Consider the following 22,800-nt stretch of genomic DNA (forward strand, 5'->3'; position numbering starts at 1 on the left):
GTTAGGTCCTAGGGTGACTGGCAGCTACTCACACTACTCTCCCGGCACCCACACTACTCTTTATCGACCTCAAAAATGTGAAAGGCTAAGTCGACCTCGGTCAAATTTGATCCCAGACGGACGAAATGCGGCTAAGCATTTTGCCCGGAGTGCCGCGTGTTAACGGTTCTGCTAGCTTGCTGCCTTGCAATATTTGTAATTTTGTAATGAGTTTAAGGCGGCAAGATGGCAGAAACGTTAGCACGCCGGGCGAAATGCTTAGCAGTATTTCGTCTGATGCTACGTTCTGAGTTTAAATTCCGCCGAGGTCGACTTTGCCTTTCATCCTTTTGGGGTCGATTAAATAAGTACCAGTTACGCACTGGGTTCGATGTAATCGACTTAATCCGTTTGTCTATCCTTGTTTGTCCCCTCTGTGTGTAGCCCATTGTGGGCAGTAAAGAAATAAGAAACGTTAGCACGCCAGGCGAAATGCTTAGCGGTATTTCTTCTGTCTTTACGTACTGAGCGCAAATTCCGCCGAGGTCGACTTTGCCTTTCATCCTTTCGGGGTCGATAATTTAAGTACCAGTTGCGTACTGGGGTCGATCTAATCTACTGGGCCCCCTCCCCTAAAATTTCGGGCCTTGTGCCTAGAGTAGGAAAGAATTTTGCAATGAGTTTTGGTTCGAAGGCAGGACTTCAGTATAACGACTATATTACCTGCCGTTTATTGTTTCGCCAGAATTCAAGAAATAGTAGATAATTCCACTTGTCGACCAACAAACAGCGGCCGTAACATACATTTGATGTACTTTCGGTTTGGGAAAGGGTTTTGGTGTTAAGCCTCAGTTCACTTTACTGCTCGGAACGTCGTCGTTTGTCGTACAGAATCCATTTTCAGTCAAAAGCTACCAAAAAAAAAAAAAAAAAATGAATCATTTGGGTTGATCCAAAGAAGCTGAGAGCAGATTGCTTAAAGGCGATTTCTTTTCGTTTGGCTCCTACGGCAGCTATTTGACGAACTTGCTTGATCTTCTAAAATCAAACAACTGCTGAATTGTTAACTATTAATTCTTCCGTAACTTTTCGGGTTATTCTGTGTGGAAACACTCTAATAATGACTCTCTTACACACTGGCAAAATGCTTCCCTTCACCGTCTCTCTTTCCCTTCGTGTTAGCTTGATCTGCTAGAAATAACCGTCAAATCCCATCCTATTGTTTTTTTCTTAATCTTGAAGACTATCGTCTCAACATTTTTGGAACCAATGTTGAGCTGCGTTTGTTGACAGGTCCTAGGCCAAATGCTTGGGTGATATTGCAGTACGTATTTGTTTAAAGGTGAATATTTTTTAAAAGTTCCTTTTTCTTTTTGTAACCCCACTCGCCAGTTTTTATAATTTGAATATCATTCAGTCTGCATTTGCCCGGCTCCGTCATTCACTTGACAACCTAAAATAAACAAGAATAAACGGTGAAAAACTATCAGAGTTAATCCACAGATTAAAATCTATACGCTTCACAGTGGGATGTTACGTGAAAATAACTACATAAAAGCATCAACGTTTAAAATAAAAAAATATATTAAATTAATTACAATTATTTTAGCATCAAGCTAATATATATGCGTGTCTGTATCTTTTGCTGATGTGCACCGACGAGAAAATCGAAAAACTCGTGTATTACGAAGTTCCTAGAGAGATTTGTTCTGTGTCAAGTAAGCTACTCCATTGTCACTCGCCGTCAGAGCTGCAGTAAGGCTGTGATCGGTTCGTTGGAAACTTGTTGCAATTGTTTAAAAATTACTATCAAAAATATAGTGGAGGCACATGGCTCAGTGGTTAGAGCAGCGGTCGAGGAATCGTGGGTTCGAATCTCAGACCGGGCGATATATGTGTGCTTATGAGCGAAACACCTGAGCTCCACACGGCTCCGGCAGAAGGTAATGGCGAACTTCTGCTGACTCTTTCACCACAACTTTCTCACATTCTTTCCTCCTGCATCTAGCAGCTCACCTGTGACGGACCGGCGTTCCGTCCAGGTGGGGAACCTATACGCCAATGAAACCGAGAAACCGGCCCTTGTGTGCCAGGCATGGCTCGAGAAAGAACAAGCATATAAAATATAACAAAACAACTCTTAATCGATGGTTGCTCATTCATGCAACGAACTTCTTGTTCCTTAACTGCAATACTCTGAAGATGGCTACAAGTGTGGCTGAAAACTAGGTTGACACTGAAAACAAGGAGCTGACTTTCTAACCAGTACTTGGTGTGACAAAACTATAATTTAATAATTTAGTCTAAATTAATATATATATATATATATATATTAATTTAGACTAAATTATTAAATTATATATATATATATATATATATATATAAATTTAGACTAAATTATTAAATATATATATATATATATATATATATATATATATATATAATGACCAATAAAACTGTGTACTTATCTTTAAATCTAGAAATAAAAATCTACATCCTATAGAGATTTCTAAGAATCGTATTCCACTCCCCTTACAGCAGCAATCCCTGCTGTTAAATTCCAAAAAAGTGATTCCTGAACGCGATCGCTCGACTGATAGAATGGGTAGCCATATCTTTCTCTCAAATCACATCCTACAGTATTGAAAGTAAGGCTGCATTAAACTATGTAGTCCTCAATGATTACACACCATCTGGGTGGGAAATGGAAGAATCTTCATTGCTGATAGGCCTGATACTAGATCATGGTTGACTTAAGCATGTGGATGTGCATAGTATGATTTTCTACAGGGCGAAGAAGAAGGAACGAGATTAAGTTGATGCAGAAAATATTTCCGTGTTTTTCTGGGGTTTTTTAAAAATACATTTTAAACTTTAAGGTTTATTTTAGAATAAACTTTTGTGTATATTATACACTATTTCGAAATGCAAATTTATCTATTGATTTATGTCAGATTAAAGCTGAATAAAAAGCAAATTCGAGCTTCTTTTTGTACGAAATTAAAATAGGCAGCAAAATAGCAGAAACTATTGACAATATCAACCGAATATTTGGCCAGGGGACCGACGACGAACGTCCAGCTCAACATTGATTCCAAAAATTTCGTAGAGGAGTTGAGAGCTTTGAAGAGGAGGGGAGTTGCGAGCGACTTTCTGCCACTCACTACGACCAATTGAGGTCCAGTATTGAAGTGGACCCACACAAAACGACTCGGAAAATTGCAAAACAACTAAACCTTAACCATTCGACAGTTGTTCGACATTTGCACCACATTTGAAAGCCAAATAAAGAAAAGATTCGACAAAAGGATGCCGCTTGAGCTATAGGACAAAGCCCAATGAATTACACCACCCATAGGGTTGTCGTATTAGAACTTTCAGCAAAACAACAATTTCATCCATCTGTAGCCCAATATAATGAGAAAATTCTCAAAGATCGTGTTAATCCTCACCGCACGAAAAGGACACATTATATTTCTGGTAAAAATCTTCAGTTTTGTTAAAAGTACAACATAACTCCATCGTCACACATGACCAATTTCATCATTAAGTTATCATTTTTTTGTTGTTGAGGAGATCAAGATCCAAGGTGTATAAGAGAGCCTATTGTTGTAGTTACATGTTTTGATCTAAAAGATTTGGTAAGTAGTCACCCTCAGTGTTAGAAGTTTGGCCACAACAATGATGACGCCCACCTCATGGATCTGTATAAAAATGGGTTTAAAAGATGCTGATAATTTCTAGTAGGTCTGAGAATGTCGACTCACCATGAATTGTTGCAAATCTAAAGCCCATTCAAATTGATTAAATGTGCAAACAAACGTGTAACCTAAAATTAAACTTTTCCTCTTACATTTAAAAAAAAATATTTTCTGGGAAAACTGATTTTTCAGAACACTTTACTTAATTTGCATCAATGCTTAAAATGAACTATTTTTCTCGTCAATAACCTTTTCCAATGTCTACTGCACTGCTTGGAGGTTTTAGTATTTTTGTTAAGATTCAGAAAAAGTCCTAGGCAAAATTTCCGTTACCTCGGAAATTTGGTGCAAAACTATGATCTACAACTTCATTTTTGTATATTGGTTTCAAATTTTGGCACTAGACCAAAACTTTTAGGGGACCAAGTCGATTCCATCGATCCCACTGTTAAACTGGTACTTATTTTATCGACCTTTAAAGGATGAAAAGTAAAGTCGACCCCGGCGACTTTTGAACCCAGAACTTAAAGACGGATGGAATGCCGCTAAGTATTTTACTTGTCGTGCTAACGGTTTTGCCAGCTCGCCGCCTTAAATTCACTTTCATTTATTATGACGTCAGGCGGGCAAACTGGCAGAATCGAGAGCGCGTCGTACAAAATGCTTTGCAGTATTTCTTCTGGCTCTTTACGTTCGTTCTGTGTTCATATTCTACCTCGGTCAACTTTGCCTTTGTTCCCTTTGAGGTTGATAGAATAAAGTACTAGGCTCGATGTAATCGACAAGTTACTGACCTTGATACAAAATTTGAAACCATATATTAAGATGCATGTTTGCAGAATAAAACTAGGGTTAAAAATAACTTAGTTTTCTTTACAGAGAAGAAAAACCTGTCAGACGATTTAAGTAGGATGAATTAAAGGAAAGATAAGCAATGCCATAAAAAGTCAAGTCATTTGGCGGCTGTTGCTGTTTACCCCTAACCAACAACGTTCCAGTCAGCCTTAAGCCACCCAATCTTTTATTTGTCCTGTAATCCGGTGCATAATCCACTGGGTGTGATTTGAGGGAAGTTTAGCTGTTATTTCTAGTAGGTGGAACTACTGCACAGGAGAGTATCCAGCTGTAAAAATATATGAATTCTGGAATGTTTTTATGGTAGAGATGGACTATATGTAATCTGAACCTTTCCCCCCCTTATTTATTAATTTTTTTTTTTTTTACGGAATCCCACGTTTTAGGCTATGGAGATTCCGATTCTGAAAAAAATTTTTTGAAAAATTTCAATTCCCCCCACCCCCCACCAAGCAGGCTATTTACATGCTAGAAATAACAGCCAAATCTCACAAAACTAGTGTTAGGGTTAGGGTTAGGGTTTGAGTTAGGGTTAGGTTTACCCTGTGGATCTATATAAAAACCGGGGGGGGGGGAATCGAAATTTTGAAATTGAGATTTTTGAAAATCTTTTTTCAGAATCGGAATCTCCATAGCCTAAAACGTGGGATTCCGTAAAAAAAAGAATAAATAAAACAAGGGGGGAAAGGTTCAGATTACATATAGTCCATCTGGACCGATTTTATTTCCTCGTTATGATCAGATTCAACACTTCGAATTAGATAGAATGTCGATAATATTCACGCGAATTCTCCCTTTGCTCCTCGTCTTTATTTGTGCGTGCTGTTGTTTATTTAGATCAATCATCTTTATTGAACATGCTCAAAACCAAAGACGTTCTATTCGCGACTAAACCTTCTAATAATCAATTATAGTTATCCAGGAACTAAATTTGTGTTCGTTTTTAACGACTTCGTCAAATGAGTGTTAAACAGCCTAACCCACTTTGCTATTAATAGTTATAGCTAGAGTGTAAATAATCGTTCTTGGTCGCAGTAGCACTGTGAAATTGATGAGTGTATCTCTATACTGAACTCAAGCTGAACAGGTTCTTAGATACATGCTGAGCAGGCTGTCTTCAGTGACGCTTCAATGACACTTCATGTGAAAAATAGCAGCAACATTTCTTTTAAAATTACTCCTACCTTCGAAGGATGGGAACTCAGATGGGATGGTCGTGGTTAGAATGATAGTCTAAACAGCAACAGCTTTTTTTAACATTCATTTTATCTTATTTTTTCAACTTAGATATTCATGTTAATCAAGATAAGATGCGGGTAAGTAGCTGGTGGTGGTGGTGGTGGTGGCGGAGGGACAAGTACTTGAAAAGCAACCGAGAGTAAGAGATAAGTGTAAAAAATAGAGAAGCGGAAGAAGGTAAGCCTACGAAGAACCGTAGGTAATGGAGGTGGGGGGAGGTAATAATTAGGAGATGCTGGCGGAGCGGTCGACTTGGTTGGGAGGGGTTGGTTTCGAACATATCGTGGACGAATGAGAAAGTATGGGTGAAATATAATATTGGCTGAGTTTTAAAAGCAAGATTTGCCTACAAATAAATCAGAGGGAATGGGAGAGAGAATTTCATGAAGCGGTACAAGAGAGGGGGAGATATGTATGAGAGAAGAGGGGAAAACTTCTCCACTATAAAACGGAGTGTTTTCGGCACCAGCAGTTACAAGCAGCTTCGCCCTCACGAAAGATACCTCATATCTGTGTGAGCGCCGTCTGCCGTGGTATTTCCCCACAAAAAACAAAAATCTCTTCGAATTTCTTTTACTTCAACTGAAAACACATCAGACCCATCATGGTAAGTTAATTATGTAACAATTAAGTAACAATGTGTGACAATTTATTATGCAACAATTATTTTGTAGGGATTAATGATTTCTGACGGATATATTGCTTTTAATTTCTTCATTAGTTTTGACACTTCTACGATGCAGCTAATCTTTACTTCTCATCTCCGCAATTAAGATTTATTGACAGTAATAGCTTCAATGTAGACGCTTATCCCAAAGGTTACCCATTTGCTTCACCCTCCCTCACCCCAAATATTACCATTGTGTACTGCTGAAATCTATCTAGCCCCGAATATTTAATTTCGTTGTGAATTCCTCCATTTTTTTTTTTTTTTTTTTTTTTATCGCCGTGAAGTTGATAAAATAAGTGCCAGGTACGTACTGGTATCGATTTAATCGATCATGTCCTCCCTCCCAGTTTGCAAAATTGTGAATTTGTAGTAAAGTTTAAAATTTCGTCTGTATTGTGTCGATCCTTATGAATAGAGTGGAAAATTATTTAGTGCGCATAAAAGTACAAAATGAAGCATCGCAGGTTATAATCAAAAAAGTAAGAAAAAAATTTGGGGTTTTGTTTTGTTTCCCTTTCCCGTAATTTTTCAGTTTAATTTTCTTCCTAAAACTTTGTTCTATGAAGTTATGCAGGTTCTTAAAGAATATTATCGCAACCGTTAAAAACATTGATCTTGAAAAAAAAAATCCAATTAGGATTGAAAAATTACAGAATGGCGGTGGGATTTTCTTTCTTTTTTTAATCGAAATTAACGATTCATAAGACATACACATCCAAAGAAATTACGGCGTTGTCGCACGAAATAATTTTCGATTTTATAAGGAACTCCAGTTACAGTTAAAGGCTTCGTTATATGGCTTTAGTATAAATAATTATCCCCTTTATATTTCTCTTTTTCACTTGTCGACGTGATGCCAAACGTGCCCATCTAGTCGATTCAATTCAACCGAGGTCTAGTCAAGTGAAATCAGCTGTTTAATCCCAGATAATCCCTGATAGCAGACGTATTTCTGAAGGTGTTTCAGCTGTAACCTCAATGCCTTTCCAAAAGTAAAATACGCTAATTTTGAAGCAGACATTGGTGCGACTGAAAAGTGTAGCATAGTTCATTAATGAACTTGCACTGCAAAACTATATGCAAATTATTGTTGACTAAAAAAAAAAAAAAAATAACCTTTTTAAAGTGATTTGGCTGCTATTTCTAGCAAGTGAAAGAGCACGTAGAGAAGCTCCATACCAGCAAATTTCTGGATCAATGTGGATTTCCAATCGAGAGCATCCTGCTTTTTCAGCGCATCTAGTGTGTCCCTATTTATTTTAAGACAATAGAATATAGACCAGATTTAGTTGAGGAGTCGTGTTAAGTCCATTATTTTACTTCACTGGTGTCATTACAGACGGTTGCGAGCGAAATGTGTCAACCGTCGCAGGCAGTTTGCTTAGCCCAACTCTCTCAGGCACTGCGTATTTTAGTAGTAGTTTGCGTTATGCATCTCTGAATTTTCAATACAGTTGGGTTTAATTGACTGCTATTTCTAGCAGGATGAGCGACGAGCTAGCTTTCAAAATCGGTTGGTAATGACTATATAATCTGTCTAGTAGTGATAGTGGTTATCCATCATTAGGAATTCTATACATATATTGATGAGTAATAAAGTCCATCCTTCTTTACCACCACCACCACCTACCCTCTACTTGTTGGTAATTTTGAGGAAAAGAATCTTTATATTCAAAGCTAAGCCCAAGATTTTTTTTCTTTTAAGATGTGCACTAAAAAAAAAGAAATTCTTATCGAGTCGACGAGGCGTTCATAATGAAGCCACTCGGCTTGCTAGAAACAACAACCTAATCTACCTCGTATTACACCTACTCTTTTAGTAAAGAATTTTTGATGGTTGTGGCTGGAATACAATAATCACAGGCCTGGGCGACCACAGTTAACTTGCTTAAAATTCTGAACTTCCCTAACGAGTCTGGAATAAATTTTTGTCTTTTGAAATCAATTTCTTCGTACATTATGCAAAATAAAATTTCCACAAGTAATTCTATTATAACCAAAATACTTTATTCTTACTGGATTCATAAATTTTTAGATCACTGGTGCAAATGCATATATTGTAGTTCAGGCCCACTCCAGAACTGGTCGATCAGACTTATGATCAAGTCATTCCAACCATACCCCTCTTGATTTATGTGTTATATTGTTCAGTATATCTTTCCTTCGATTTTAAAGTAGGTAGGGTGAGGGCGTGATTTTAGGAAGATTTGACTGCTATTTCTAACAATTCGAACGACAGTGTAAAAGATACGTCACCTAAGTGTTTACGTGGAGAAATGTACATTTTCAAAATAGGATCGCTTAAAAAGTTGCGGCGAGGGGAACAGGCAAAGGAAAAAAGAACTTGCGACTGATTATTAAAATGGATGTTAGTAAAAGAAACCAAGAATATTTAGACATTTTTTTAATCTTTTCTCCATCAAATTTTGTTTTATAGCCATCTGTTTTATTGCATTCTATTCTTTTATTTCCTGCCTGAAAACTAAACTTTAAATACAAAAGTATTTGAGAAACAGAAGAAAAACTAGGAGCGGTGACAACTGTCTGATTTAACAAATTCAAATCAAATCAAAATACAGTTTTATCTAAATTCATTGTTTAGAGTAAGGTCAACACACACCTACATCATATTCCCACATTTTAAATAGTCTTTGTGTGACAGTATGAGCCACGCATACTCTCGTGTGTGTATGTGATGAATGTGTTAGGGTTTTGTTTAGTGCGCGTAATAAATGAAAATCTATGTTCTGATCTTTAATAGATAATATGGGAGTGTATCTCTCTACAAGCATAATTGAAAGTGTGTGGATTATTATTTATTCATACGTATAGATATGTACACAGTACTTGAAAATGTCATGTCAGTCTATATAAAAGGGTGTGTTGTTCTGTTGTATATTACAAACACGCACATTTAGGAATGTGTACGAAATATGACGATTAGGATTTATAATATGAGCACATTAAGCATAACCCTGACTAACATTAAATCTGATACTGCCAAAAAAAAAAAAAAACTACATAAAGACCCAGCAACGGAACTAATATATGTCTACTTTTCATATCAAATTTTGTTTTTAAGCCAGTTATGTTACATATATCGTATTGGTGGAGCTTTCTGCTATAAGTGTGTTGAGGAGGATATATCGTTTGACAAGTAACCGGTTATATCTGAGATAGAACGTCATAGAAATCTGTAAGGGAATAGGTATTACAACTTATAAACGAGTGCGTAGTCACAAACAGCTGTGAAAGCTATATATATATATACATATATACACACACACACACACACACACACACACACACACACACACACACACACACACACACATATATATATATATATATATATATATATATATATATATATATATATATATATATATATATAATATCTTGTGGTTTGTTTCCGTTTAGAATCTAAACTTTAGATTCATATAACATACAATCCTCAGATATGACTGGTTGCCTGTCTTAAGAGATATATATAAAGAAAAACTCTTGCCATTTTGATAGAATTAAATGGATGGGTGTGGCTGTTGAAATTAAATGCAATGGCTGCTGTTGATGGTGATGTGTGTGTGGGTTATAGTACATGTGTATAAAGTTTAACGCAAAAACAGCCATTTCTAAAGAACGATTTTACAAATTAAACTTTTTTTTTTCGTTTTTTTTTTTCGTTTACTCCATTTTGTTTTTTGAAAAATGATTTTTGTAATTTTATCTATTAATAATTTCGATCTTTATTAGTACAAAGTATTTATACAAAAGTGTATTTCTAACTCGCACATTCGGTTTCATTAGCTAAATGGATCTACACTCAAATGACTCACACATTTTGATTCTGGTGTATGAATGAGTGTGTGAGTCATCATAAAAGCGGCGGAATTAGCAGTTGTTAGATTAACGGATAGGAAAGGAAGCATTGCAGTTCTTGCTTTGCTTCTCTGTCCTAAGTTTAAAATCCCATCGGAATCAACTCTGCCTTTAATCATTACGTAATAAAGTAGTGATATTGAGTGTTAAATCCCCCCCACCCACCCACCATTGTACATGGAATTCGAAGGTTCAGCCGCATCACTTAGTCATACCACTTCGGTCTGAAAATTACATTAGAGTACATACATGTCTCGTAGAAACCGACAGAGAATTCGCTTCCACGTATGAGTCATTTGCATCCAATATGTATTCCTCGCTGCTTAGTCTTAGATTTAATCTTCAACAAATGAGAATTTTAATGTAATTTGCCTTAATTTTTCTCTTTTTCTTTTTTTTTTTTTTACTAATTTTTGTTCATGTTGCCACGTGATTAATATCAAGTGATCTAAGGCGGTGAGCTGGCAGAATCGTTAGCAGGCCGGGCAAAATGCTTATTCACATTTTCGTCTGTCTACGTTCTGAGTTCAAGTTCTGCAAAGGTTGACGTTGCCTTTCATCTTTTCGGGATCGATAAAATAAAAAGTACCAGACGAACACTGGGGTCGGTGTAATATACTTATTCCCCCACCCCAAATTGCTGGCCTTGTGCCAAAATTAGAAACTAGTATTAAGTGACTTATGTTGATCCAAACGAGTGAACTTTTATGTGGTTATTAAAACCTATTAGAAACAGTAACCAAATATCTAGTGTGTTTCCACTTATTTCTCAAATTTTAAGGTGTCTTCTACCGCACCTGCGGTTACTGTAGATGACACTTGTCTAAAGTAACCGCGCAGTGTAATCGAACTCCAGTCCACGTTATTGCGAAGAGAGCTATTTAACTATACAGGCATGTCCGTTTTGTTATATGTAATCTTGCATAACTTCTCACTCACTGTTCACTTAACCCAAACCTTGGGTCGATATTAGCAAAACTCTGAGGTATTATCTGTGATATTAAAACACGCGTACACACACTTTAATATAGCAATACATATGCGCGTATATCTGTAAAATGTTTAATATAGTTTCTCAAAGCTGACACGTATCAAGATTTTGTAGCATTTGAGATTTTTTCTTAATCCTCTTTCCATACATCCCTATCTACACATTCAGTTTTTCAGTACCATCTCCGCCTTCTATTGAATTATGACGAACCAGTTGTTACTGCTACATACAGCTGTTGCTACAACTTTTAGGCCTATCCTATAATCATTACCTCGTATAAGTGTTTATAAGTGGCAATTAAGAATCACTCCACATCTATGTATTTATTTTAAAGGCTTTATTTATGTCAGTGACACATTACTTTAGAAAGATGAGTAACATTTCAAACATCTGTAGCATCCATGGCAAGAAGAATGCAACCTCCACCCCAGTTTAAACTAATTGCTCCAAATAATTTCCTATTTTGACTAAAGCAGTATTTGAACCCTGCACATAAAGACGACATTAGCATCGATCACTATTATTACGGTCGTTTTTCATTTTGACCTAATCTTACTGGTCGAAAGACCACTCCTTGGGAACCAATGTTTCAGTTTTGGTATGGTATTCTCTGGCTGAATACCCTTCCTAACGCCAGCCATTTTACTGTGTACGAGGTGCTCCCCCCCCCCCCCCCCGCGGTAATTAACACTAATGAATTCGCTTTGTAACTCGCAAGACTAAAGAGTTCCCTTGACTAGGTGATAGGGTCATTGCTACAAGTAAGGTATTTTAGAAGTTTAATAAGTATGATGAAAGAAGCAGGAATAAGTTTACTCATGTGGGAAATCATGGCTATCTTGCATTTTACATGGATGTCAGGGGTGAATAGATGGTGCCCCAAAGAGAAGTAAATATCGTGGTGACGAAATTCAAGCAACATGTCCAAGGTGGTGAAGGAAAAAAGAACGTGAATACATAAGAATAGAGATGGTGGACAGATATAGGATGGAGTCGGAGACAATGGGGGATGGATGAAATAGCGATACGATGTTGTAATAATTAAATCAGTATAGAAAAGCATATTTTATGATCTTAAAATCATTAACTTTAAAAATATATTAACGACCACTAAATTTATTCTGCGCCTCTGTCCAGCAATGAATTTGTGGTCTTCTCTCCGGTCGTATATGCAGAACTATCATCACAAGCTAAAGAAAGAACCTCTGCGTGATTGCTTGAACTATCAGCCAAATCTCCCACAAATCATCCTACAGTCATTGAAAAGACAAGACACTAAGTAATATAATTTTAGATACACTAATCCGGAAAAAAAAAAAAGCCGGATCTTGGCTGAAATGCCTTTTGGTCATAGATCTGCTCTATTGAGATTTACTTAGGGTTAAACAACTTAGATAATTAACATCGTCATCTGAGAGTCACTCTTTCTCAAAAATGTATTTCCTGTGGGTGTTGGAGGGTCAATTGCCTGAACCGAATGAATTCTAATAATTTATGGATGACGTGACTCAGTCTGAGTCAGACAAGGCCAGGCCGAGAGGAAGTTATTTCATTTTTTTAATTTTTATTGCACTTGACTCACTGTGAAAAGGAGGTGATGTTGGCGAAGTATAAAAGGATGGTGGTGGTGGCGGTAGTGATAGTTTGAGCATTTTGTCTAGACAATAATTGTTACTGCTACACATTTATTCAAACTTCCTATGGCTTGACTCATGTTTATTATACGCTTTAATGCTCCAAACATAAAAGTAGTCTTTCTGTTTTTGTTTTTGGGGATTGTTAATAGACTATGTAGATCAGTGGTTATCGTCGTAGGCATGAAACGGACTAGAAATAACAACTATATATATATATATATATATATATATATATATATAGTGAGCAATTAGTGAATCATCACTTTCGAACGAATAGACTCTATCTACCTACATTACACCCAATGCTGTGTCTTTTATTTTCCTTGATTTCCCAGGTGTTCAGTAAATAAGTTCGTACTCAGCATATTTTAGAGGCACACCTTCCTCGATCATGGCTGTTTAAAAAAACATGGGTGAAGTTTACATGCCTTAGTAATTTGAATATATTCAGTCCATGAATTGACTCAACGCGTGAGCACGGTGTATGGCATTAAGGTATAGTATTAGTAATACAGTTGTACTTAAAACCCTTTCTAAGAATATGTAAAAACCATGGATTCGGGTTCGGTCTCACTACGTGGCACCTTGGGCAAGTGTCGCTACTATAGACCCGGGCTGGCCAAAACCTTGTAAGTAGATTTGATAGATGGAAACTTAAAGAAGCCCGTTGTGTGTGCGCACATGTTTGTCTCTACCCACCACACTGTTTAACAACTGGTATAAATTAGTTTAGGTCAACGTAATATGATGGTGCGACACAAGAGGCCAATTGAATTAAGTACCATGTACTGAGTGGTCGATTCGTTCGACAAAAACCCACAAGATGGTGCCCCAATATGACCACAAGTAAAAGATTTTAAAAAAACAACCCCAAATACTCTTGTCTGGGGAAATTGGTGACACTCAAAGTTCGGACTTCACAGCCAATCAAGATTAACAATCATTCATCTCATATATGGTCATTAAATAAAATTAGAACGCTTATCATGTATATGGCTGATATATTTATATATATATACATATATATAACGTTTACTATTTCAAAATTCGTACTTTTGTAACACGAATTTTAAAGTAACTTTTCTCGGCAAGCATGCAATACTTGATCTGTATATGGTAATAAAATGCTGTATAGCATTCCAACACTCCTGAAACCAAACATTGAAGCTGATGCTTCCAAACTTCAGTGACCTCTCTCTCGCTCGTTCGCACACTCTCTTCTTTCAAAAGTAGCGTTATGAATTTTGGTCATCTTAGATGTAGTGAATGTTACATGGAGGCTTTGGATGGTAAGGGAGATAACTTCTACACAAATCTAGTAGTTTGGATGTGTGGCTAATTTTATCAATGAAACTTTTATTCGTCTCGTACTTCTAAGAATTTTTTTTCATTTCTGATTTGATATTTTTGCATCTCATATGAGCAATATTCATTACTCTCTCTAGATATCTCGCTTGCGTGTGATAAACTCCGACAGATACTAGACAATAGTATCTTGTCTGTACACATCAATTTTATCTCTCTTGACAGTCCATTTACACACCATCGAGTGGAGCCTCTATTTGGTCGATTGTTCTGCTAGAAATATCAGCCAAATATCCCTTGTCACAAAAAAGCGTAGGATATATGCTTAATATATTCTTAGATGGTCCTGACTGCTCCATTAAGGCTGACCTAGACCAAGTAACAACACAGCTAATGTATCCGGTGAACCTCAATCATTTTTCTGGGGGTTTTTTTTGTGCCGCGGACAAAAAGATCACGCGCATAATAAATCACAATAGGCGTATGCAATATGATTACCACATCATGATACATACATAGTAGAAAAACATCCAGCCAAGAAAAACATCCAGCCAATAAAAAAAATATATATAAAAAAAAGTTGATCTGTTTTCTGCAGCTTGGTACCAATGTGACCTCTTAAAAAAAAATTAATGAAGCATCTTTCTTTTAAATTAATTGAATTCTTTTTTTTTTTTTTTTTTTTTTTTTTCTTCCAGAGGGAATGTATCAGTATCCACGTTGGACAGGCTGGAGTCCAGATTGGTAATGCCTGCTGGGAACTTTATTGTCTGGAACATGGAATCCAGCCAAGTGGTCAAATGCCATCTGACAAAACAATTGGTGGTGGAGATGACTCTTTCAACACTTTCTTCAGTGAAACAGGGTCTGGAAAACACGTCCCTAGGGCTGTTTTTGTAGACTTGGAACCCACTGTTGTTGGTGAGTATTTTCATATGTACTTCTGTACCTTACTGTTAAATTTTCGAATTTCTAATGCCGTTTAACTTTTGAACAGATGATTCATGAGTTTTTTTGTTTTACTTTCAGATGAGATTCGTACCGGTCTGTACAGACAACTTTTCCATCCCGAGCAACTCATCACAGGAAAGGAAGATGCAGCCAATAACTACGCCAGAGGTCATTATACTGTTGGAAAAGAACAAATTGATTTGGTTCTTGACAGAATTCGTAAATTGTCTGACCAATGTACTGGCCTTCAAGGTTTCTTGATCTTCCATAGTTTCGGTGGTGGTACTGGTTCCGGATTCACATCTCTTCTTATGGAACGTCTCAGTGTTGACTATGGAAAGAAGTCTAAACTAGAATTCTCTATTTATCCTGCTCCTCAAATAGCAACTGCTGTTGTAGAACCATACAACTCAATCCTGACCACCCATACCACTCTTGAGCACTCTGATTGTGCTTTCATGGTTGATAATGAAGCCATCTATGATATCTGCCGAAGAAATCTTGATATTGAGCGACCCAGCTATACTAACCTGAATCGCTTAATTGCTCAAGTTGTCAGCTCAATCACTGCGTCTTTGAGATTTGATGGTGCTCTTAACGTTGATCTGACTGAGTTTCAGACCAACTTGGTACCTTATCCTAGGATCCATTTCCCATTGGCTACTTATGCACCAATCATTTCTGCTGAGAAAGCCTATCATGAGCAGTTGAATGTAGCTGAGATTACAAATGCCTGCTTTGAACCAGCAAACCAGATGGTAAAATGTGACCCACGTCATGGGAAGTACATGGCATGTTGTATGTTGTACCGTGGTGATGTCGTACCAAAAGATGTCAATGCTGCCATTGCAATTATCAAGACAAAGAGGTCAATCCAGTTTGTTGACTGGTGTCCAACTGGCTTCAAGGTTGGTATCAATTACCAACCACCAACTGTTGTTCCAGGAGGTGATCTTGCTAAGGTTCAACGTGCCGTGTGCATGTTGAGCAACACCACAGCTGTTGCTGAAGCTTGGGCTCGTCTTGATCATAAGTTTGATCTGATGTATGCCAAGCGTGCTTTCGTTCACTGGTATGTGGGAGAAGGTATGGAAGAAGGTGAGTTCTCTGAAGCTCGTGAGGATTTGGCAGCTCTGGAGAAGGACTATGAAGAGGTTGGAGTTGACACATTTGATGCTGAAGATGAAGAAGCTGATGAATATTAAATGATTTGAAAACATGTGCAAGAATGATTGCTTCAAAATAAAGTCACCTTTCAGTTTCAAATGAAATTTTGTTCTTGTTTTAATACACAATGCACCATTAATTAAATTAGCAATTCTATTCAACTTTTTACTTGTTTAATATTTGGGCTTTAACCATGCTAAAGGATTTTAGTCAACTACACTAAGTTTGGTTGAGTTTACTTATTAGCTATATCTTTGTATATAGATGCACACTTGTTCATGTGTGTGCATATATATATATAAATAGATAGATAGATACTAGCGAGCCTCCCAGCCTTTGGCCCAGTCTGTAGGGTGTTGAAATGTATTCATAAGGCACATATTGGCATCTATCATAATGCCCATGTTCCTTACAATAAAAGTTGTTACAAAGTATTTAAATATGGCATAATATAATTTTAAAAATTTGTTTAGAATATCTAAATATAGAAAGTAATAAAGATAACAATAGAGAAATGTATTGTACAAAAATTATAAAACACTTACAGAACTTCAGTATATACAATGTTTTAAACTTTTTCCTTTGAAACATATATGAAGAGTTTCTGTGGGCTTGCTACTCTGGAACAACCTACATACAATTGACCATGTGAGAAACAGCCTTCTAGATGGAGACCGATAACTTACAGTGCTTGATACTTGTTAATGGTCATTGAGTAACTGACTCACACTGGAAATTGCAATCGTTTTAAACAAAGGGGGACATTTGTTGGTTTTGTAGGTATAAATATGATGTCTCTTTCTGCATCCAGTGAGGAATTTTGCTTCAATAATGTGAGGCTATAAGTTCAGTCACAACCACATGTGTACCATTGTACAATCTTGGCTGATACAGGTTTCTGAGAAGCATGATGATTGCGCCCTTCTTCAATTCAAGGTTATGTGGCGGTATTCTGGACGGTTCCAGACTTGGGAAATTCAACAGGATAATGAACTGCGTTGTCCTTGTCGATAGATTTATAGATGTGGTTACCTCCATCCCCACTCTGTCTTTTTTTTTCTCTGTAACCCCCTTTCTGTCTCGCGTATTTTTTCTTCAAAGAGAAATTGGTAGGGGTAGTGAGAAAAATAAACACATATACAACCAGTCAGAGATAGTGATAGAGATATAGAGAAGGGCATATATAACCTCCTTTCTCTCGCGTGTTTTTTTTTTTTTCGAGAGAGAGAGAGAGAGAGAGGTAGAGGTGGTAAGAGAGATAGACATAAAGCGGGACAATACACAGAAAGCATAGGGCCAGCGGCGACTTCAAAGGAATTAATATAATGACTAAAGTTAGAGAAAGCTGGAGGTGGATTGAGTGATAGGGGGAGTATTTTTTTTCACTCTTATGGTGAAATAGACAATAGATGGATTGCTAGAAATAGGAACCAATACACCACCAAAATTCGTTTTCGGAAAATAAGTGCACATGTGTGGAATAATCAAATTAATTTAATTGACATGAAGATCTTGAGATATCAATTGTGTTTAGTGTTTTCAACAGTCAACATACAAATAAACTTTGCTTTTTATATTTAGTGTTTTCATCGGTTAATGTACAAACGAACTTTGCTTTTTATAAGGATATAGACATTACTGTGAAATAGACAGTTCGTGGGTTGCTAGAAATAGGAACCAATACACCATTAACTGCATCCCCCCACACACACACACACACACACACACACACATTCCGTTTTCAGAAAATAAGTGAGTTATTTGCGGAATGGTGAAATTAGTTTAAATGACATTGAAAAACCGGAAATATTAATTTTATTTATAGCAGTCAACGTACAAAGTTTGCTTTTTTTTTTAAGGATATATATCCCCAAGTACACCCAAAAGGAATTCCTGCTACTGAATTGAATTTAGTTCAATGCTGAGAGTTAAGGTTTTCTAACATAATATTGCAAAGAGGCATTTTTTTCCCTTAAGTTCATCACATGTCACTATTGACATGCTTGTCATTGACTCATCACTGTTCTAACAAGATGTAATAAACTAATGTATTTAATTGTGAAAGCAGAAATTAACACAACTAATTAGGATGAAAATTAGCTTAGTAGAGATGCAGATAGGCGTATTATCGAGGAGCAGTAACTGAAATAATTTGCAAAAGAACAATGTACTGTACCTAGCATTTGTTGACACAGAGAATGCTACACTATAGTCTGGACACTGAGAAAACTAGATTTAGATGAGTAGCTTGTGAGAGCAATGCAAACAATTTACGGAGATACTGTCATCAAAATGAGCTAGCAATAAATTCACTAAAGAATTTAGTGTTAAGGTAGGAGTCTGTCAAGATTTGATTCTCAGCCACTTCATTACAGAAGAGTTTGGTTGGCCGTCCATAGTAATTAACTAGTTCTCAAAACTAATTCTGCTGAAAGAAAGAAATTCCAAATATGAGAGCAAAACTAGAATCAAGGAATCTTCACTCGGACGTTGTAAAGACAAGTCTTAGCAGAGAAAGAGGACGGGACTCAACTGCCACCTGTGAAAGTGGTACGAGGTGGGCATGCTCCATAGGATATGTAATGTTAGTGGACATGATTTATAGACTCGCATGAACAGAGTAAAACGGGTATGAGACGAATAAGATGTTTGCAAAAGACAAGACTGAGCTGCAACAGATGTGACTGATGTCGAAGATGACACTTGGATGAAGCGTTAGACAATCTAATTGGAAAACGAACATTAAGACACAAGATGATCTCCGGAGGCTGAATTTGACAATAGTCTTCTCAAATGGTGAGATACTGATCCGGGGAAGATTTGTCTCTTAGGCAAAAACGATTGAATTACTAGTATATTAAGTTTCGTTTCATTGCTTTAATGTTCTTTGGAACATATCTATGGGGATTCTTTTAGCCAGCACGTTTTCTGTCCAAGAGTTGAATTGTTTTACAATCGTAATGCTGGCTAATACCTATAGGTATATTCTATGGTACGTTATAGCAATGAGACAAAACACCATTAACACATCTGTAATTTAATGATCTCGCTGCCAACAAAATTGTTAAAATATGCACATTGGTTTATCAAGTTTACTTTAGCCCTAATATTAGTGGGTTTATAGGCAGTGTGTTCGTGGATAGGTGGGGAAAGTACACAGTTACTGGTCCTAATTGCAACAAGAATCGAAACACGTGTACAGTTTCTTTTCTTTTTCTATCCACAGATGATTGATTAGACGTATTTTCTAAAACCGTCTAATGACTGAAACAGATAAAAGATAATGTAAAAAGAAGCATACATTAAATATTGCGTAACTAAACTGAGACACGTGACTTCGATGCGATTTATAAATTCGGTCCTCGTGGACCAGTTGACAGAGTAATTGTGTTGTTCAGTTTCACTTCATTTTGATATTTGTTAACAACTCTAACTCGGAAATGAATGGTTATAAAACCTGTTCTGCAATGTCTGAATATTTCTTTTGTATTAATAATATTCAGCAAATGTCAATCGATAGTTCTGCAAATTTTGATTTTTCAATGAAGTAATACAGGATATGTCGGTTAGTTGGTCTTATTCTGCTCCAATGAAATTAGTATTATCCTGAAAACTCACAAATAATGGAGAAACTGCACATTGAAAATGACTGGCAAGAAGACAAATTAGGGATCTAGTTCAAAACGGGGGCACCAGTTTTCATTTATGTTTTATGTAGTGTTTTTGGTACCGAAAGACTTTCGAACTTCGTATACTTATCTATTTTGTGTTATAGAACAGAAAAAAATTTTTGTATTCGAATTTATTTCATGTAAAAAATTGTCTTATTTCGATAATTTCTACTAATCACTGACGTCTATTCAGTTGAAAACAGTTAGCGCTGTAACGGTGTATATCGTATTAATACCCTAACCCTAACTAAACTGTTAACCGTAACCGTAACCCTAACCCTAACTCTAGAATCCGAACTCTAAAATTGTTACACACATAGATACGCACAGCGTAATTTATTATATAAACAATATATGCGTATAAATTACGATTAAACCGGATGAAATATGTCACAGGGAATAACATTTTTATGACCGCCCAGCAGTAACTCTATTCAGCTGAATAGACGTCAGTGATTGGTTGAAATTACAGAAATACGACAACTTTAACATGGAATAACTTGAGATGTACGTTTTTTTGTTAAGAAGACTAAGAGTAAAAGATGTTTTATATGACACATTCTACCAGTGTCCCAAGTTTCAAAGTGTTTCGTTAAGAAAATACTGGTGCCCCCGTTTTGAAATAGATCCGAAAAAATAAATAAAAGAACAAAGTATGATGAGTCTTACAGATAAGTTTAATGTTCACATATGAATGCTCACTATAGTACCTTTGCATGATCAACTGCGTCTGCATTGTAAAATCACGGAAACATGTTGAAGTCTTACTTCTTGAGTGTCACTTTAAGACACCAGTGTTCTGGAGAAGGCCTCGATCTCGCTCGTCGAAACAAATTTTCTAGTATACCCTACATTGATTCGTTATCGTGGTATAGCAAGACCTAGGATTGGAACCCTTGTCTTTATGATATCTGGCTAGTACAACGAATGAAATATGCAATGTTCTATTTATGCATGTTCTATTTATTGACCAATCGCTTTGCAGGAGATCATGACACAAAGTCATCACATTATGAGATAAGAAAAGAGCAGTGAGCTGGCAGAATCGTTAGCAAGCCGGGCAAAATGATGAGCGGCATTTCGTCCGTCTGCACGTTCTGAGTTCAAATTCCGCCAAGGTCGATTTTGCCTTTCATCCTTTCAGAGTCGATAGAATGAGTATCAGTTGAGTACTGGGGTCGATGTAAACGACTTAGTCCCTTTCCCGAAATTTATGACCTAGTGTCAAACTTTGAAACTAATATGAGATGAGATCATCATTTCAAATATCCTTGAGATTCTTACCTTTTTCTCTGAGTAAGCAGTTTGGCGTTAAATACATCCGCAGAAGTAGAGAGCAATCAAGGAACGCACATCTCAACTCTCGCCATAAGCAAACCAGACCAGGGCAGAGGCTTAGCAAGATTCGGCAGATTCACATCTGCTGGCCTCTCGCCCCAAGAAAACCAATGGCTGAGTAAACACAGATAAGGAAACGTAATAGCACTCTTGTTCAAAGCAAACTAGAAATGTGGGTAGATTCGGATAAACTCGCATCTCATTTTTCATTTTTAAGACCAATTCGTTCCTATCTCTAGAGTAAGCCACTAATTACTGTAGAACTTAGATACTGTAAAAGTATCCTACGTTTCTACCGGCTACTTTTCTTCGCGACGATGGTGACCCGACTCAAACAAGCTATTTTACCAGGACATCATTCCATATCATCGCAACAGTGGTTTAGTTGAGCAATATATATCAGCGAGATAGCCTAGTTGGGCACATCAAATAACCTGTTAAATATTGAGCGCATACAGGTTTTTACTCTCTTGGTTCTTAAATGCATTGCCCTGTAGGACAACGTACGCAATTTGATATGAACAAAAGGGGGAGAAACTGAGTTCCATCGCATTACAAAGTTGTGACAAGGCAGAAATGTGGACATCTTGATTTAATAAAATTAATCATTTCCACAGTCTAAGTATACAGAGTGATAAATATCGGAAATCCGTTATATAAAAGCCCTGCGATCAAATCGCGAGTTGAAATGAAAGCCGGCTTCATCTTGCAATGCATGCACAATGAAACCTTAAAAATATTATCTCGCCTTTGGTGCTATTGTTGCATGTTGCAACACAATATTCTCACCGAAGCTTCTCAGTTTGTTCAGTTGAAAATATCCATAGCTGTACTTTCGAATCCAAGGCAACAAAGGAACTGTGAAAATACTTTTGTAAATATCTATATGGTGAATGAGTGCTGTAAGTTGTACCTTTCTAGTGACGTCTGTACTCTTAGCTAACTAATGTGAAGGTACAACGAACTTTCAAGGATTCTTGATTTACGCTTCTGCAAATTTTTTGCACTATAGATTTTATTCTCACTTCACATTCAAACAACATTCCAAGGCAAAATGCGTAAGAGTTTTTCCTTAGCAAAAAAAGTAGTTTTATTTATTTAATAAAAAGAGTGAACGGGATCTAATATCTCGAAATAATGGTTCAAAACATCATGAGGGAAATTTTTTGTACTAGAAATTCTATGTTCATTTCAACTTTTAATGTTTCTCCAAATTTTTGCACTATAAAATTTATTTTCATTTCACATTTAAAACAAACTTCACCTCGGAACAAAACTTACAAGAAGGAAATGCAATGATACAGGCAAAAACGAAACCAACAGATAAGAAGCTCTAACATAAGCTGAGCACGAATGTGGTGGATACTTACAGCATCAGTGAAAATATCAACAATTACGAAGAGAGAACATGGACTAA

General features: G+C 36.6%; 1 protein-coding gene and 1 long non-coding RNA gene across 3 annotated transcripts; one reads left to right on the forward strand and one right to left on the reverse strand.

Moving 5' to 3' along the window:
* Window positions 1-687: 687 nt before the first annotated feature.
* On the reverse strand, window positions 688-4,458 carry LOC106869654 (uncharacterized). Of its 2 annotated transcripts, none has more exons than XR_001409424.3 (2): window positions 4,014-4,458; window positions 688-1,432 (listed from the first exon to the last, which is right to left on the reverse strand). It is a non-coding gene; the product is annotated as an uncharacterized LOC106869654 (long non-coding RNA). The 2 variants fall into 2 exon arrangements; XR_016243060.1 differs by having other exon boundaries at window positions 3,432-4,458.
* Window positions 4,459-6,248: 1,790 nt separating this feature from the next.
* LOC106869658 (tubulin alpha chain) lies at window positions 6,249-16,478 on the forward strand. The gene is made up of 3 exons (XM_014915476.3): window positions 6,249-6,381; window positions 14,955-15,177; window positions 15,286-16,478. The coding sequence occupies exons 1-3, from the start codon at window positions 6,379-6,381 to the stop codon at window positions 16,410-16,412; spliced, it is 1,353 nt and encodes a 450-aa protein (XP_014770962.1). The 5' UTR covers window positions 6,249-6,378; the 3' UTR covers window positions 16,413-16,478.
* The last annotated feature ends 6,322 nt before the right edge of the window (window positions 16,479-22,800 follow it).

This window comes from Octopus bimaculoides, chromosome 9 (assembly GCF_046866305.1).
Source record: "Octopus bimaculoides isolate indiv1 chromosome 9, ASM4686630v1, whole genome shotgun sequence".
In the NCBI taxonomy this organism is placed as follows: Eukaryota; Metazoa; Mollusca; class Cephalopoda; order Octopoda; family Octopodidae; genus Octopus; species Octopus bimaculoides.